We start from the raw sequence: 16,718 nt of genomic DNA, 5'->3' as shown, positions 1-16,718 counted from the left end.
TGTATACTGTATGTATGTATGTATATATATATATGTGTGTGTGTGTGTGTGTGTATACTGTATGTATGTATGTTTATATATATATATATATGTGTGTGTGTGTGTGTGTGTGTGTGTATATACTGTATGTATGTATGTTTATATATATATATATATATATATATATGTGTATACTGTATGTATGTATGTTTATATATATATATATATATATATATATATATATGTGTGTGTATACTGTATGTATGTATGTTTATATATATATATGTGTGTGTGTATACTGTATGTATGTATGTTTATATATATATATATATATATATGTGTGTGTGTGTGTGAGTATACTGTATGTATGTATGTTTATATATATATAATTATATATATATATGTGTGTGTGTGTGTGTGTGTACTGTATGTATGTATGTATGTATGTATATATATATATATATATATATATATATATATATATATATATATATATAGGTCTGTGTGTTTTTATATATATATATATAAAAATAGTTTTTAACTTAAATATAATTAACCACTACTACTACGAATATTGTTATTATTATTAAATGGGTTCACATATTATTTGTCTACCTAATTTTATGCTGTGTTGTAACAACAACCATATGCCCATAATGTGTACCAGAGACTTATTTTGTCAATTTTATGGGGAAGGTGTAAGAGCTTGGTGCTGTAATCTGTATAATACGCTATGGATAAGTCTAAATTATACTATTACTATAAAATGGGTGCGCTTTGATCGCAGAACTGAGTGAGCTGAGCAGTTGAACAGCAGGTTGTCAATACTCTGTTTGCTTGCTCTGCTCCAAAGTGTCCCTGGAAACTTTTTTGAAATATTGACAACTATGGATATAGAGCAGTATATATATATATATATATATATATATATATATATATATATATATATATATATATATATGCAGTTAATGATTGGCTGCTGCTTGTTACATGATGCAGGGGAATGGACTTTTTGTACTAATTTGTCAGAAAAAATCGACTTATTTGAAATTCAAGTGGTTTTGCATTGTCTTTTTATTATGCATTTGTTGATTGTGCAATTCTGCTGTATTTAATCTGCTCAGAGATAGAATCGTTTGGAAACTGGGGGCCTGGTAAGAGGTTGAAATTATGAAAATTGCAATAAAATCTTTTGGCTATTACTGACCTTTTCATGCGTACATCTAGTATTAATTCTTTGTATTTAACTGACTATAATAAACAGCCATGCAGTTTATAAAGAATGAGTACATTTGTGTATGAACTCCACACTGGTATTGATATAACAAGTTGTTTTTTCTTCTTTTTTTCCACAGTGCTTAGTGGATTTTGCTCCAATGATTGTCCACATCAAGTCAAGGTAGGAAAAGTTCTTAAAAATAAAGCTTCAGACTTTGAAAAAAATGCACTGCATCACCTATTAGTAATATTAATTATAATAAATGAGTATAATCTGGTACTTAAAGTATCAGACATATTTCTGTGTAATTTAATTAAAGAGACATTTGGCATTTGTTAAAGTGTTGGTAGATCCTAGTATTTTTGAAACGCTACAAATAAAGGGAACTTTCAGTCATGAAAGCCGCGCTGAGCGCCTCTGACCGCCCATGTCAGAACACTATTTCTCTTGTTAAGTGTATCCAGTCCACGGATCATCCATTACTTATGGGATATTAACTCCTCCCCAACAGGAAGTGCAAGAGGATTCACCCAGCAGAGCTGCTATATAGCTCCTCCCCTAACTGCCATTACCAGTCATTCTCTTGCACCCAACGAATAGATAGGATGTGTGAGAGGACTGTGGTGATTATACTTAATTTCATACCTTCAATCAAAAGTTTGTTATTTTATAATAGCACCGGAGTGTGTTATTCCTTCTCTGGTAGAATTTGAAGAAGAATCTACCTGAGTTTTTCTATGATTTTAGCCGGAGTAGTTAAGATCATATTGCTGTTTCTCGGCCATCTGAGGAGAGGTAAACTTCAGATCAGGGGACAGCGGGCAGATTAATCTGCAAAGAGGTATGTAGCAGCTTATTATTTTCTGACAATGGAATTGATGAGAAAATTCTGCCATACCGATATAATGTAAACTCAGCCTTAAATGCAGTAGCAGCAACTGGTATCAGGCTGTCATGTATGTATATTTTACACTTCAGTATTCTGGGGAATGGCACTTCACTGGAATTATACTGTATGCATAAAACTTTAGCCTAATTTGCAGGGACTAGCAACAGGCTTTTTAATAACACTCAATTTATTAATGTTAAACGTTTTTTGCTGGCATGTAAAATCGTTTAATTTTCTGAGGTACTGGGTGAAAAAATGTTTTGGGCACTATTTTTTTCCACTTGGCAGTCGTTTTATTTAATTTATGACAGTTTACTGATCTCTCTCACTGTTATGTGTGAGGGGGAGGGGCCTTTTTTGGTGCTTTTGCTACGCATCAAAAAATTCAGTCAGAAGTTTATTGTCTTCCCTGCATGATCCGGTTCATCTCTACAGAACTCAGGGGTCTTCAAAACTTGTTTTGAGGGAGGTAATCACTCACAGCAGAGCTGTGAGATTGTAGTTGACTGTGATAAAAAAAACGTTTATTTCTGTTTTTTTTTTTTTTTTTCTGCTATCAGGGTTAGTTATCCTTTGCTAATGGGAGCAATCCTTTGCTAAAATTGTGTTTTTTACAAAGATTTGATGCTATAACTTTTCAGTTTATTAATTTTCAACTGTCATAACTTTTTCTGTGCTTCTTATAGGCACAGTACGTTTTCATATTATAGTAAATTACTTGAAAAGTATTTCCAAGTTGCTAGTTTATTTGCTAGTGTGTTAAACATGTCTGATTCAGAGGAAGATATCTGTGCTATATGTGCTAAAGCCAAAGTGGAGCCCAATAGAAATTTATGTACTAACTGTATTGATGCTACTTTAAATAAAAGTCAATCTGTACAAATTGAACATATTTCACCAAACAACGAGGGGAGAGTTATGCCGACTAACTCGCCTCACGTGTCAGTACCTGCATCTCCCGCTCGGGAGGTGCGTGATATTGTAGCGCCGAGTACATCTGGGCGGCCATTACAAATCACATTACAGGATATGGCTACTGTTATGACTGAAGTTTTGGCTAAATTACCAGAACTAAGAGGTAAGCGTGATCACTCTGGGGTGAGAACAGAGTGCGCTGATAATATTAGGGCCATGTCAGACACTGCGTCACAATTTGCAGAACATGAGGACGGAGAGCTTCATTCTGCGGGTGACGGTTCTGATCCAAACAAACTGGATTTTTAAAATTTTAAATTTAAGCTGGAAAACCTCCGTGTATTACTAGGGGAGGTGTTAGCGGCTCTGAATGATTGTAACACAGTTGCAATACCAGAGAAAATGTGTAGGTTGGATAAATATTTTGCGGTACCGGCGAGTACTGACGTTTTTCCTATACCTAAGAGACTTACTGAAATTGTTACTAAGGAGTGGGATAGACCCGGTGTGCCGTTCTCACCCCCTCCGATATTTAGAAAGATGTTTCCAATAGACGCCACCACACGGGACTTATGGCAAACGGTCCCTAAGGTGGAGGGAGCAGTTTCTACTTTAGCTAAGCGTACCACTATCCCGGTGGAGGATAGCTGTGCCTTTTCAGATCCAATGGATAAAAAGTTAGAGGGTTACCTTAAGAAAATGTTTGCTCAACAAGGTTTTATATTGCAACCTCTTGCATGCATTGCGCCTGTCACGGCTGCAGCAGCATTTTGGTTTGAGTCTCTGGAAGAGACACTTGAATCAGCTCCATTAGATGAGATTACACACAAGCTTAAAGCCCTTAAGTTAGCTAACTCATTTATTTCAGATGCCGTAGTACATTTAACTAAACTTACGGCTAAGAATTCCGGATTCGCCATTCAGGCACGCAGAGCACTGTGGCTAAAATCCTGGTCAGCTGACGTTACTTCTAAATCTAAATTGCTTAATATACCTTTCAAAGGGCAGACCTTATTCGGGCCCGGGTTGAAAGAAATTATCGCTGACATTACAGGAGGTAAAGGCCATGCCCTGCCTCAAGACAGAGCCAAACCTAAGGCTAGACAGTCTAATTTTCGTTCCTTTCGTAATTTCAAAGCAGGAGCAGCATCAACTTCCTCTGCACCAAAACAGGAAGGAGCTGTTGCTCGCTACAGACAAGGCTGGAGACCTAACCAGTCCTGGAACAAGGGCAAGCAGGCCAGGAAACCTGCTGCTGCCCCTAAGACAGCATGAATCGAGGGCCCCCGATCCGGGAACGGATCTAGTGGGGGGCAGACTTTCTCTCTTCGCCCAGGCTTGGGCAAGAGATGTCCAGGATCCCTGGGCGTTAGAGATCATATCTCAGGGATACCTTCTAGACTTCAAATTCTCTCCCCCAAGAGGGAGATTGTCAACAAACCAAATAAAGAAAGAGGCGTTTCTATGCTGCGTACAAGATCTTTTATTAATGGGAGTGATCCATCCAGTTCCGCGGTCGGAACAAGGACAAGGGTTTTACTCAAATCTGTTTGTGGTTCCCAAAAAAGAGGGAACTTTCAGGCCAATCTTGGATTTAAAGATCCTAAACAAATTCCTAAGAGTTCCATCGTTCAAAATGGAAACTATTCGGACAATTTTACCCATGATCCAAAAGGGTCAGTACATGACCACAGTGGATTTAAAGGATGCTTACCTTCACATACCGATTCACAAAGATCATTACCGGTATCTAAGGTTTGCCTTTCTAGACAGGCATTACCAGTTTGTAGCTCTTCCATTCGGATTGGCTACGGCTCCGAGAATCTTCACAAAGGTTCTGGGTGCTCTTCTGGCGGTACTAAGACCGCGAGGAATTGCGGTAGCTCCGTACCTAGACGACATTCTGATACAAGCTTCAAGCTTTCAAACTGCCAAGTCTCATACAGAGTTAGTACTGGCATTTCTAAGGTCGCATGGATGGAAGGTGAACGAAAAGAAGAGTTCTCTCTTTCCACTCACAAGAGTTCCCTTCTTGGGGACTCTTATAGATTCTGTAGAAATGAAGATTTACCTGACAGAAGACAGGTTAACAAAGCTTCAAAATGCATGCCGTGTCCTTCATTCCATTCAACACCCGTCAGTAGCTCAATGCATGGAGGTGATCGGCTTAATGGTAGCAGCAATGGACATAGTACCCTTTGCACGTCTACATCTCAGACCGCTGCAATTGTGCATGCTAAGTCAGTGGAATGGGGATTACTCAGACTTGTCCCCTACTCTGAATCTGGATCAAGAGACCAGAAATTCTCTTCTATGGTGGCTTTCTCGGCCACATCTGTCCAGGGGGATGCCATTCAGCAGGCCGGACTGGACAATTGTAACAACAGACGCCAGCCTACTAGGTTGGGGCGCTGTCTGGAATTCTCTGAAGGCTCAGGGACAATGGAATCAGGAGGAGAGTCTCCTACCAATAAACATTCTGGAATTGAGAGCAGTTCTCAATGCCCTTCTGGCTTGGCCCCAGTTAACAACTCGGGGGTTCATCAGGTTTCAGTCGGACAACATCACGACTGTAGCTTACATCAACCATCAGGGAGGGACAAGAAGCTCCCTAGCAATGATGGAAGTATCAAAGATAATTCGCTGGGCAGAGTCTCACTCTTGCCACCTGTCAGCAATCCACATCCCGGGAGTGGAGAACTGGGAGGCGGATTTCTTAAGTCGTCAGACTTTTCATCCGGGGGAGTGGGAACTTCATCCGGAGGTCTTTGCCCAAATACTTCGACGTTGGGGCAAACCAGAGATAGATCTCATGGCGTCTCGACAGAACGCCAAGCTTCCTCATTACGGGTCCAGATCCAGGGATCCGGGAGCGGTTCTGATAGATGCTTTGACAGCACCTTGGACCTTCGGGATGGCTTATGTGTTTCCACCCTTCCCGATGCTTCCTCGATTGATTGCCAGAATCAAACAGGAGAGAGCATCAGTGATTCTAATAGCGCCTGCATGGCCATGCAGGACTTGGTATGCAGATCTAGTGGACATGTCATCCTGTCCACCTTGGTCGCTACCTCTGAAACAGGACCTTCTGATCCAGGGTCCCTTCAAACATCAAAATCTAATTTCTCTGAAGCTGACTGCTTGGAAATTGAACGCTTGATTTTATCAAAACGTGGTTTTTCTGAGTCAGTTATTGATACCTTAATACAGGCTAGGAAGCCTGTTACCAGAAAGATTTACCATAAGATATGGCGTAAATACTTATATTGGTGCGAATCCAAGAGTTACTCATGGAGTAAGGTTAGGATTCCGAGGATATTGTCTTTTCTACAAGAAGGTTTAGAAAAGGGTTTATCCGCTAGTTCCTTAAAGGGACAGATTTCAGCTCTGTCCATTCTTTTACACAAACGTCTGTCAGAAGTTCCGGACGTTCAAGCTTTTTGTCAGGCTTTAGCTAGGATCAAGCCTGTGTTTAAAACTGTTGCTCCACCATGGAGTTTGAACTTAGTTCTTAATGTTTTACAGGGGGTTCCGTTTGAACCCCTTCATTCCATTGATATCAAGTTGTTATCTTGGAAAGTTCTGTTTTTAATAGCGATTTCCTCAGCTCGAAGAGTCTCTGAGTTATCTGCCTTACATTGTGATTCTCCTTATCTGATTTTTCATTCAGACAAGGTACTTCTGCGTACTAAACCTGGGTTCCTACCTAAGGTGGTCACTAACAGGAATATCAATCAAGAGATTTTGGTTACATCTTTGTGTCCTAATCCTTCTTCGAAAAAGGAACGTCTGCTACACAATCTAGATGTAGTCCGTGCCCTGAAATTTTATCTACAGGCAACTAAGGATTTTCGACAAACGTCTTCCCTGTTTGTCGTTTATTCTGGTCAGAGGAGAGGTCAAAAAGCTTCGGCTACCTCTCTCTCCTTTTGGCTTCGTAGCATAATACGGTTAGCCTATGAGACTGCTGGACAGCAGCCTCCTGAAAGAATTACAGCACATTCTACTAGAGCTGTGGCTTCCACTTGGGCCTTTAAGAATGAGGCTTCTGTTGAACAGATTTGCAAGGCTGCAACTTGGTCTTCTCTTCATACTTTTTCCAAATTTTACAAATTTGACACTTTTGCTTCTTCGGAGGCTGTTTTTGGGAGAAAGGTTCTTCAGGCAGTGGTTCCTTCCGTATAAAGAGCCTGCCTGTCCCTCCCGTCATCCGTGTACTTTAGCTTTGGTATTGGTATCCCATAAGTAATGGATGATCCGTGGACTGGATACACTTAACAAGAGAAAACATAATTTATGCTTACCTGATAAATTTATTTCTCTTGTAGTGTATCCAGTCCACGGCCCGCCCTGTCACTTTAAGGCAGGTAATTTTTCCATTAAACTACAGTCACCACTGTACCCTATGGTTTTCCTTTCTCTGCATGTTTTCGGTCGAATGACTGGTAATGGCAGTTAGGGGAGGAGCTATATAGCAGCTCTGCTGGGTGAATCCTCTTGCACTTCCTGTTGGGGAGGAGTTAATATCCCATAAGTAATGGATGATCCGTGGACTGGATACACTACAAGAGAAATAAATTTATCAGGTAAGCATAAATTATGTTTTTTTTAATGAGGTGACGCTTCCACCACTTAGCCAATAGTCATGCGGGCCGATCTGCATAGCACGCTATTGGCTTACATTGTCTCAGTGCGGCATACGCTGCAGGCAAAAAAAGGAACTTCCAGCATGACGTTTTTTACACTTCATGACTGAAAGTCCTCATTAACATCGGAATTTAAAAAACGCTAGGATTTACCATCATTTTGAATAATGGAAAGAAGGCGTGTGTTTGTAGGAAAAGCTGTTGATATACAACTCATGAAAATGTATTTGAAATATCTCAGCAAAGGTAAGTTGTGAAAGTCATTTGAGATATCAGAAAATAGTTTTAAAAATGTATAAAAATACCACTATTAAAAGGAATTACCAGCAGCCACTTTATTGAGCTCTGTGCACACTAAATTTAACCCTACTGATAAGGGTTCAACATATACCATGTACAAGGCAAATTGGCGACTAGAAATGACATCTTGGCATCCATAAAGCATCTGACCCTTCATGCTGTATTAGACTTGGCTGTGTTTGCTCTCTCTCCTAGACTCATCTTGCTCACCCTGATGCATTTATAGTAATAGGTAGCATCAGTGGCTCTACCCCCTCTCAGACAATGGTATAACTGCTTTACATGTCCCGGGGGAAAAGGATATTGGGAAGAGTGCCGGATTTATTTATATTTACCAGATTTTCCTCCTTGTTTAACTTTAAAAGAGAGGGTGGCATCATACAGTCAATTATTATTATTAATATTTATTTGTATAGCGCAGCAAAACTCTGTAGCGCTCAATGAGCCTTGTATGCATGCAGCTGCAAGCATGTCACTTTCTCTCTTTATAAGACGCGTAAAAAAATGTAAACAAGTAACGCAAGCAACAAATATAATCCAAAAAGTAAAAAATAATGCACATTGTCCGACTGTTCCTAAACCATCAGTCACAACTGCCCACATACTCATGTCATTCTTTGATGTTACCTGTGAGCCTGAGATGGATTTGATAACTTAAAGGGATACTTAACCCACATTTTTTTCTTTCATGATTCAGACAGAGCAGGCAATTTTAAGCAACTTTCTAATTTACTCCTACTATCAATTTTTCTTCATTCGCTTGCTATCTTTATTTAAAAAGCAGGAATGTAAAGCTTAGGAGCCAGACCATTTTAGGTTCAGCACTCTGGATAGTGCTTGCTTATTGGTGGCTACATTTAGCAAACCAATAAGCAAGCATAACCCAGGTTCTGAACCAAAAATGGATCGGCTCTTAACTTTTTAAATAAAGATAGCAGGAGAATGGAAAAAAAAATTGATAATAGGAGTAAATTAGAAAGTTGCTTAAAATTGCTGCTGTATCTGAATCATGATAAAAGAAACAAAATTGGGTTTAGTATCACTTTAAGCAGTTTGTCCCAGCACCTGATTGTTACATATGTTTACCGCTATGCTTGAGCTATATTACTGAGGAGTATGTAAAATGTTATTTACTTGTTGGGGTACATTTTATGGTTCCATTTGTTATTACTGATTGTTTGTAGATATTTATAGACCACTTCTATATTTGTTGCTATTTATTTGGGGGTTTTGATATGGAATTGGCCTTATCTGCTGTACTTTGTTACTTCTATGTTATGCCTTGCATGAATATGACTTTGCAAATTGACTCTCCTACACACTCTTTCTCCTAACATAAGATTTTCTAGCATTCAGTTTTGCAGCAAATAATGGCCATCAAATATATATGAAATGGATCATATGATTGCAATAATCATGCATTTTATTAGAAGACAAATATCATTAAGAAGGGAGAAAATACAATAGCAATGCTTTTAGGCAATAAATATATATTGTCCTCTTTATCCTAAATATATTCTAAAAAATGTCCTTTATAGTCCAAAACCTCTTTTGCATTAGAGGGAATGCAACTATCCAGTGACAAAAAAATGTGACTTTAGTTGTACACAAGCTTTTTAAAAACAATGTTCAACAAATTGTATCAGATTGTTGGACAGGATAAATCTAATCTAGATAATTACACTGATTAATTGCTATATTCTTTTGAAAGAGAACAACATGGCATCTTCGTTGGCCCAAGCCTCCCTGTTTACTTTTGTCTAAACATAAAGTTTAGACAAAAGTAAAGAATGTAGGAATGTGAATCATAAAAGAAGAAAAAAATCATGCATATCTAATTATATTTAAAAAAATAATTTTAGTATGATATTAATACACTTTCAGACAGACAGAATAAGCAGAAATCTTAACAAGGATATCCAGAGCTCATGTATATGTATAAATGTAATTATAAATGTGGGTGTGAGTAAATACGTATACAGGCCAGGCAGTATGTAGGGAGAATTTTTATTCAGAAGCAACATATTGTTTAAAAAAAGAGCTTACTACAATCCATTGCACCTTTAATGTATGCTAGTTTTACTATGGTAGTTGTAAGATGCGTGAAATCAAGGTAAACATCATTGTTTGCTAAGCAGATTTACTTTCCACGTGTTTTGTGGTGAGCAGTCTGCAGATAGGCAGTTACCACATTCATAGAAATCTTTGTATAAAATGCTTATCTGTAAAGTCCATTTTGCAAAGTACCACAACTGATTTTCTTGACAACACAAGTCCCAAATGCATTTGCACTTGAAACACTTGCCCATTTGTACTTTTTTTTGGATTTAGTGGGAGGTCTTCTCAATACTCTTTAGACCTTTTTTATCCATAAATACATTTAGCATGGTAAATGACATAGGGTTTGATAGAACGTTTGACATTCTAGCTTTTGTGCATCATAAACCCAAATGTTAAGGAACTTGAAAGTAATGTTACATATCTGGAAAAACAAAAACAAAAAAAAAACTGACTAAATAAACAAGGGTTTTGGTTGGCAGTACGGTAGATAATTTCCTTCCCGCTGTGCTAAAATATGCCAGCATTTTCTTTCTCAGAACTTCTAAAGCTTATTCTATGTAGCATCAGCCATTGCTACTTGTTTTCTTATGTCCAGGGAGTGACAAATATCCAATAGTGTAATCCGCTTGGTGACTAGACGTTTTATTTTCTATTTTTCCATTTTTTTCTTATTTTTGATATCTGGACATTCTATTTTTTGTCATATATGCCATACATATTTGTATTACTCATATTGTATGTGATGTTTATTGATTTAATGGATGTATTTTTTACCTTTACTACATTTTAACCCTAAATGAGGCGCTCCCAGTTTATTATTTTGTGCACTAAGGATCCGATTAGGAGATATTTGTGAGCTTGTGACTTAACTGGTTTGTCCAGAAGAGTTTTGTGGCTCAAGCCATGGTCAGTTTTTAAAATCTATATTTTCATATTTTTCTTTTTAAGGAAAACAGTTTGGGCCTGGTCTTTATGCCATAATATCTTATTTGACTGGAGACAAAGGAGCTTTCTTCTGTTAAGTGTGATCAGTCCACGGGTCATCATTACTTCTGGGATATTACTCCTCCCCAACAGGAAGTGCAAGAGGATTCACCCAGCAGAGCTGCATATAGCTCCTCCCCTCTACGTCACTCCCAGTCATTCTCTTGCACCCAACGACTAGATAGGATGTGTGAGAGGACTATGGTGATTATACTTTGTTTTATATCTTCAATCAAAAGTTTGTTATTTTAAAATAGCACCGGAGTGTGTTATTATCTCTCTGGCAGAGTTTGAAGAAGAATCTACCAGAGTTTTTGTTATGATTTTAGCCGGAGTAGTTAAGATCATATTGCTGTTTCTCGGCCATCTGAGGAGAGGTAAACTTCAGATCAGGGGACAGCGGGCAGATGAATCTGCATAGAGGTATGTAGCAGTTTTTATTTTCTGACAATGGAATTGATGAGAAAATCCTGCCATACCGATATAATGTCATGTATGTATACTTTACACTTCAGTATTCTGGGGAATGGTACTTCACTAGAATTACACTGTAAGAAATACATAAAGCTGTTTAATAACTAGAGATTATGTTTAACGTTTTTGCTGGAATGTAAAATCGTTTTCATTTGCTGAGGTACTGAGGGAATAAATGTTTGGGCACTATTTTTCCACTTGGCAGTTGCTTAATCTGTTTTCTGACAGTTTCTGTTCTCCCTCACTGCTGTGTGTGAGGGGGAGGGGCCGTTTTTTGGCGCTTTTACTATGCATCAAATATTTCAGTCAGCAACTCATTGTATTCCCTGCATGATCCGGTTCATCTCTACAGAGCTCAGGGGTCTTCAAAACTTATTTTGAGGGAGGTAATTTCTCTCAGCAGAGCTGTGAGAATTATAGTTTGACTGAGATAAAAAACGTTTATTCTGTAATTTGTTTCCTGCTTTCAGAATTTGTTATCTTTGCTAATGGGATTAAACCTTTGCTAAAGTTGTGTTGTTTACAAGGATTGAGGCTATAACTGTTTCAATTTATTAATTTTCAACTGTCATAGATCTTCTGTGCTTCTTAAAGGCACAGTACGTTTTAATATTATTCTAATTGAATTGTATTTCCAAGTTGCAAGTTTATTTGCTAGTGTGTTAAACATGTCTGATTCAGAGGATGATACCTGTGTCATTTGTTGCAATGCCAAAGTGGAGCCCAATAGAAATTTATGTACTAACTGTATTGATGCTACTTTAAATAAAAATCAATCTGTACAAATTGAACAAATTTCACCAAACAACGAGGGGAGAGTTATGCCGACTAACTCGCCTCACGTGTCAGTACCTACATCTCCCGCTCAGAGGGAGGTGCGTGATATTGTAGCGCCGAGTACATCTGGGCGGCCATTACAAATCACATTACAGGATATGGCTACTGTTATGACTGAGGTTTTGGCTAAATTACCAGAACTAAGAGGTAAGCGTGTTCACTCTGGGGTGAGAACAGAGTGCGCTGATAATATTAGGGCCATGTCAGACACTGCGTCACAGGTGGCAGAACATGAGGACGGAGAACTTCATTCTGTGGGTGACGGTTCTGATCCAAACAGACTGGATTCAAATATTTCAAATTTTAAATTTAAACTGGAAAACCTCCGTGTATTACTAGGGGAGGTGTTAGCGGCTCTGAATGATTGTAACACAGTTGCAATACCAGAGAAAATGTGTAGGTTGGATAAATATTTTGCGGTACCGACGAGTACTGAGGTTTTTCCTATACCTAAGAGACTTACTGAAATTGTTACTAAGGAGTGTGATAGACCCGGTGTGCCGTTCTCACCCCCTCCGATATTTAGAAAAATGTTTCCAATAGACGCCACCACAAGGGACTTATGGCAAACGGTCCCTAAGGTGGAGGGAGCAGTTTCTACCTTAGCTAAGCGTACCACTATCCCGGTGGAGGATAGCTGTGCTTTTTCAGATCCAATGGATAAAAAGTTAGAGGGTTACCTTAAGAAAATGTTTGTTCAACAAGGTTTTATATTGCAACCCCTTGCATGCATTGCGCCGATCACGGCTGCAGCGGCATTCTGGATTGAGTCTCTGGAAGAGAACATTGGTTCAGCTACTCTGGACGACATTACGGACAGGCTTAGAGTCCTTAAACTAGCTAATTCATTCATTTCGGAGGCCGTAGTACATCTTACTAAACTTACGGCGAAGAATTCAGGATTCGCCATTCAGGCACGCAGGGCGCTGTGGCTAAAATCCTGGTCAGCTGATGTTACTTCTAAGTCTAAATTGCTTAATATACCTTTCAAAGGGCAGACCTTATTCGGGCCCGGGTTGAAAGAGATTATCGCTGACATTACAGGAGGTAAAGGCCATGCCCTGCCTCAGGACAAAGCCAAAGCCAAGACTAGACAGTCTAATTTTCGTTCCTTTCGTAATTTCAAAGCAGGAGCAGCATCAACTTCCTCTGCACCAAAACAGGAAGGAGCTGTTGCTCGCTACAGACAAGGCTGGAAACCTAACCAGTCCTGGAACAAGGGCAAGCAGACTAGGAAACCTGCTGCTGCCCCTAAAACAGCATGAATTGAGGGCCCCCGATCCGGGATCGGATCTAGTGGGGGGCAGACTTTCTCTCTTCGCCCAGGCTTGGGCAAGAGATGTTCAGGATCCCTGGGCGCTAGAGATAATATCTCAGGGATACCTTCTGGACTTCAAATACTCTCCTCCAAGAGAGAGATTTCATCTGTCAAGATTGTCAACAATCCAGACAAAGAAAGAGGCGTTTCTACGCTGCGTACAAGAGCTCTTGTTAATGGGAGTAATCCATCCAGTTCCACGATCAGAACAGGGACAGGGGTTTTACTCAAATCTGTTTGTGGTTCCCAGAGAAGAGGGAACTTTCAGACCAATCCTGGACTTAAAGATCCTAAACAAATTCCTAAGAGTTCCATCGTTCAAGATGGAGACTATTCGGACAATTTTACCTATGATCCAAGAAGGTCAGTACATGACCACTGTAGATTTAAAAGATGCTTACCTTCACATACCGATTCACAAAGATCATTATCGGTACCTAAGGTTTGCCTTCCTAGACAGGCATTACCAGTTTGTGGCTCTTCCATTCGGATTGGCTACAGCTCCAAGAATCTTCACAAAGGTTCTGGGTGCTCTTCTGGCGGTACTAAGACCGCGGGGAATCTCGGTAGCTCCATACCTAGACGACATTCTGATACAAGCTTCAAGCTTTCAAACTGCCAAGTCTCATACAGAGTTAGTGCTGGCATTTCTAAGGTCACATGGATGGAAGGTGAACGAAAAGAAAAGTTCACTCGTTCCACTCACAAGAGTTCCCTTCCTGGGGACTCTTATAGATTCTGTAGAAATGAAGATTTACCTGACAGAGGACAGGCTAACAAGACTTCAAAGTGCTTGCCGCACCCTTCATTCCATTCAACACCCGTCAGTGGCTCAATGCATGGAGGTAATCGGCTTAATGGTAGCGGCAATGGACATAGTACCCTTTGCACGCTTACACCTCAGACCACTGCAACTGTGCATGCTAAGTCAGTGGAATGGGGATTACTCAGACTTATCCCCTTCTCTGAATCTGGATCAAGAGAACAGAAATTCTCTTCTATGGTGGCTTTCTCGGCCACATCTGTCCAGGGGGATGCCATTCAGCAGACCAGACTGGACAATTGTAACAACAGACGCCAGCCTTCTAGGTTGGGGTGCCGTCTGGAATTCTCTGAAGGCTCAGGGACAATGGAGTCAGGAGGAGAGTCTCCTGCCAATAAACATTCTGGAATTGAGAGCAGTTCTCAATGCCCTCCTGGCTTGGCCCCAGTTGACAACTCGGGGGTTCATCAGGTTTCAGTCGGACAACATCACGACTGTAGCTTACATCAACCATCAGGGAGGGACAAGAAGCTCCCTAGCTATGATGGAAGTATCAAAGATAATTCGCTGGGTAGAGTCTCACTCTTGCCACCTGTCAGCAATCCACATCCCGGGAGTGGAGAACTGGGAGGCGGATTTCTTAAGTCGTCAGACTTTTCATCCGGGGGAGTGGGAACTTCATCCGGAGGTCTTTGCCCAAATACTTCGACGTTGGGGCAAACCAGAGATAGATCTCATGGCGTCTCGACAGAACGCCAAGCTTCCTCGTTACGGGTCCAGATCCAGGGATCCAGGAGCAGTCCTGATAGATGCTCTGACAGCACCTTGGGACTTCAGGATGGCTTACGTGTTTCCACCCTTCCCATTGCTTCCTCGATTGATTGCCAGAATCAAACAAGAGAGAGCATCAGTGATTCTAATAGCACCTGCGTGGCCACGCAGGACTTGGTATGCAGACCTGGTGGACATGTCATCCTGTCCACCTTGGTCTCTACCTCTGAAACAGGACCTTCTGATACAGGGTCCCTTCAAACATCAAAATCTAACTTCTCTGAAGCTGACTGCTTGGAAATTGAACGCTTGATTTTATCAAGACGTGGGTTTTCTGAGTCAGTTATTGATACCTTAATACAGGCTAGGAAACCTGTTACCAGAAAGATTTACCATAAGATATGGCGTAAATACCTATATTGGTGTGAATCCAAAGGTTACTCTTGGAGTAAGGTTAGGATTCCTAGGATATTGTCTTTTCTACAAGAAGGTTTAGAAAAGGGTTTATCTGCTAGTTCTTTAAAGGGACATATCTCAGCTCTGTCCATTCTGTTACACAAACGTCTGTCAGAAGTTCCTGACGTCCAGGCTTTTTGTCAGGCTTTGGCCAGGATTAAGCCTGTGTTTAAAACTGTTGCTCCACCATGGAGTTTAAACCTTGTTCTTAATGTTTTACAGGGCGTTCCGTTTGAACCCCTTCATTCCATTGATATAAAGTTGTTATCTTGGAAAGTTCTATTTTTAATGGCTATTTCCTCGGCTCGAAGAGTCTCTGAATTATCAGCCTTACATTGTGATTCTCCTTATTTGATTTTTCATTCGGATAAGGTAGTCCTGCGTACTAAACCTGGGTTCTTACCTAAGGTAGTTACTAACAGGAATATCAATCAAGAGATTGTTGTTCCTTCTTTATGCCCAAATCCTTCTTCAAAGAAGGAACGTCTACTGCACAACCTGGATGTAGTCCGTGCTCTAAAATTTTACTTACAGGCAACTAAGGAATTTCGACAAACGTCTTCTCTGTTTGTCATTTACTCTGGGCAGAGGAGAGGTCAAAAAGCTTCCGCTACCTCTCTTTCTTTTTGGCTTCGTAGCATAATTCGTTTAGCTTATGAGACTGCTGGACAGCAGCCTCCTGAAAGAATTACAGCTCATTCTACTAGAGCTGTGGCTTCCACTTGGGCCTTCAAGAATGAGGCCTCTGTTGAACAGATTTGCAAGGCTGCAACTTGGTCTTCGCTTCATACGTTTTCCAAATTTTACAAATTTGACACTTTTGCTTCATCGGAGGCTATTTTTGGGAGAAAGGTTCTTCAGGCAGTGGTTCCTTCTGTATAAAGAGCCTGCCTATCCCTCCCGTCATCCGTGTACTTTTGCTTTGGTATTGGTATCCCAGAAGTAATGATGACCCGTGGACTGATCACACTTAACAGAAGAAAACATAATTTATGCTTACCTGATAAATTCCTTTCTTCTGTAGTGTGATCAGTCCACGGCCCGCCCTGTTTTTAAGGCAGGTAAATATTTTTTAATTTATACTCCAGTCACCACTTCACCCTTGG

At 40.0% G+C, this 16,718-nt stretch overlaps 1 protein-coding gene across 1 annotated transcript in view; it reads left to right on the top strand.

The window, feature by feature from the left end:
- The window catches only part of ITFG1 (integrin alpha FG-GAP repeat containing 1), a 923,141-nt gene that overhangs the window by 719,673 nt on the left and 186,750 nt on the right, over positions 1 to 16,718 (top strand). The window contains exon 14 of the mRNA XM_053719386.1: positions 1,335 to 1,378. Within this exon, the coding sequence (XP_053575361.1) occupies positions 1,335 to 1,378 (44 nt within the window). The remainder of the gene's footprint in view (positions 1 to 1,334; positions 1,379 to 16,718) is intronic.

This window comes from Bombina bombina, chromosome 1 (assembly GCF_027579735.1).
Source record: "Bombina bombina isolate aBomBom1 chromosome 1, aBomBom1.pri, whole genome shotgun sequence".
Classification (NCBI taxonomy): Eukaryota; Metazoa; Chordata; class Amphibia; order Anura; family Bombinatoridae; genus Bombina; species Bombina bombina.
The sequence above is the reverse complement of the archived record's forward strand: the minus strand, read 5'-3'. Positions and strand labels throughout refer to the sequence as shown.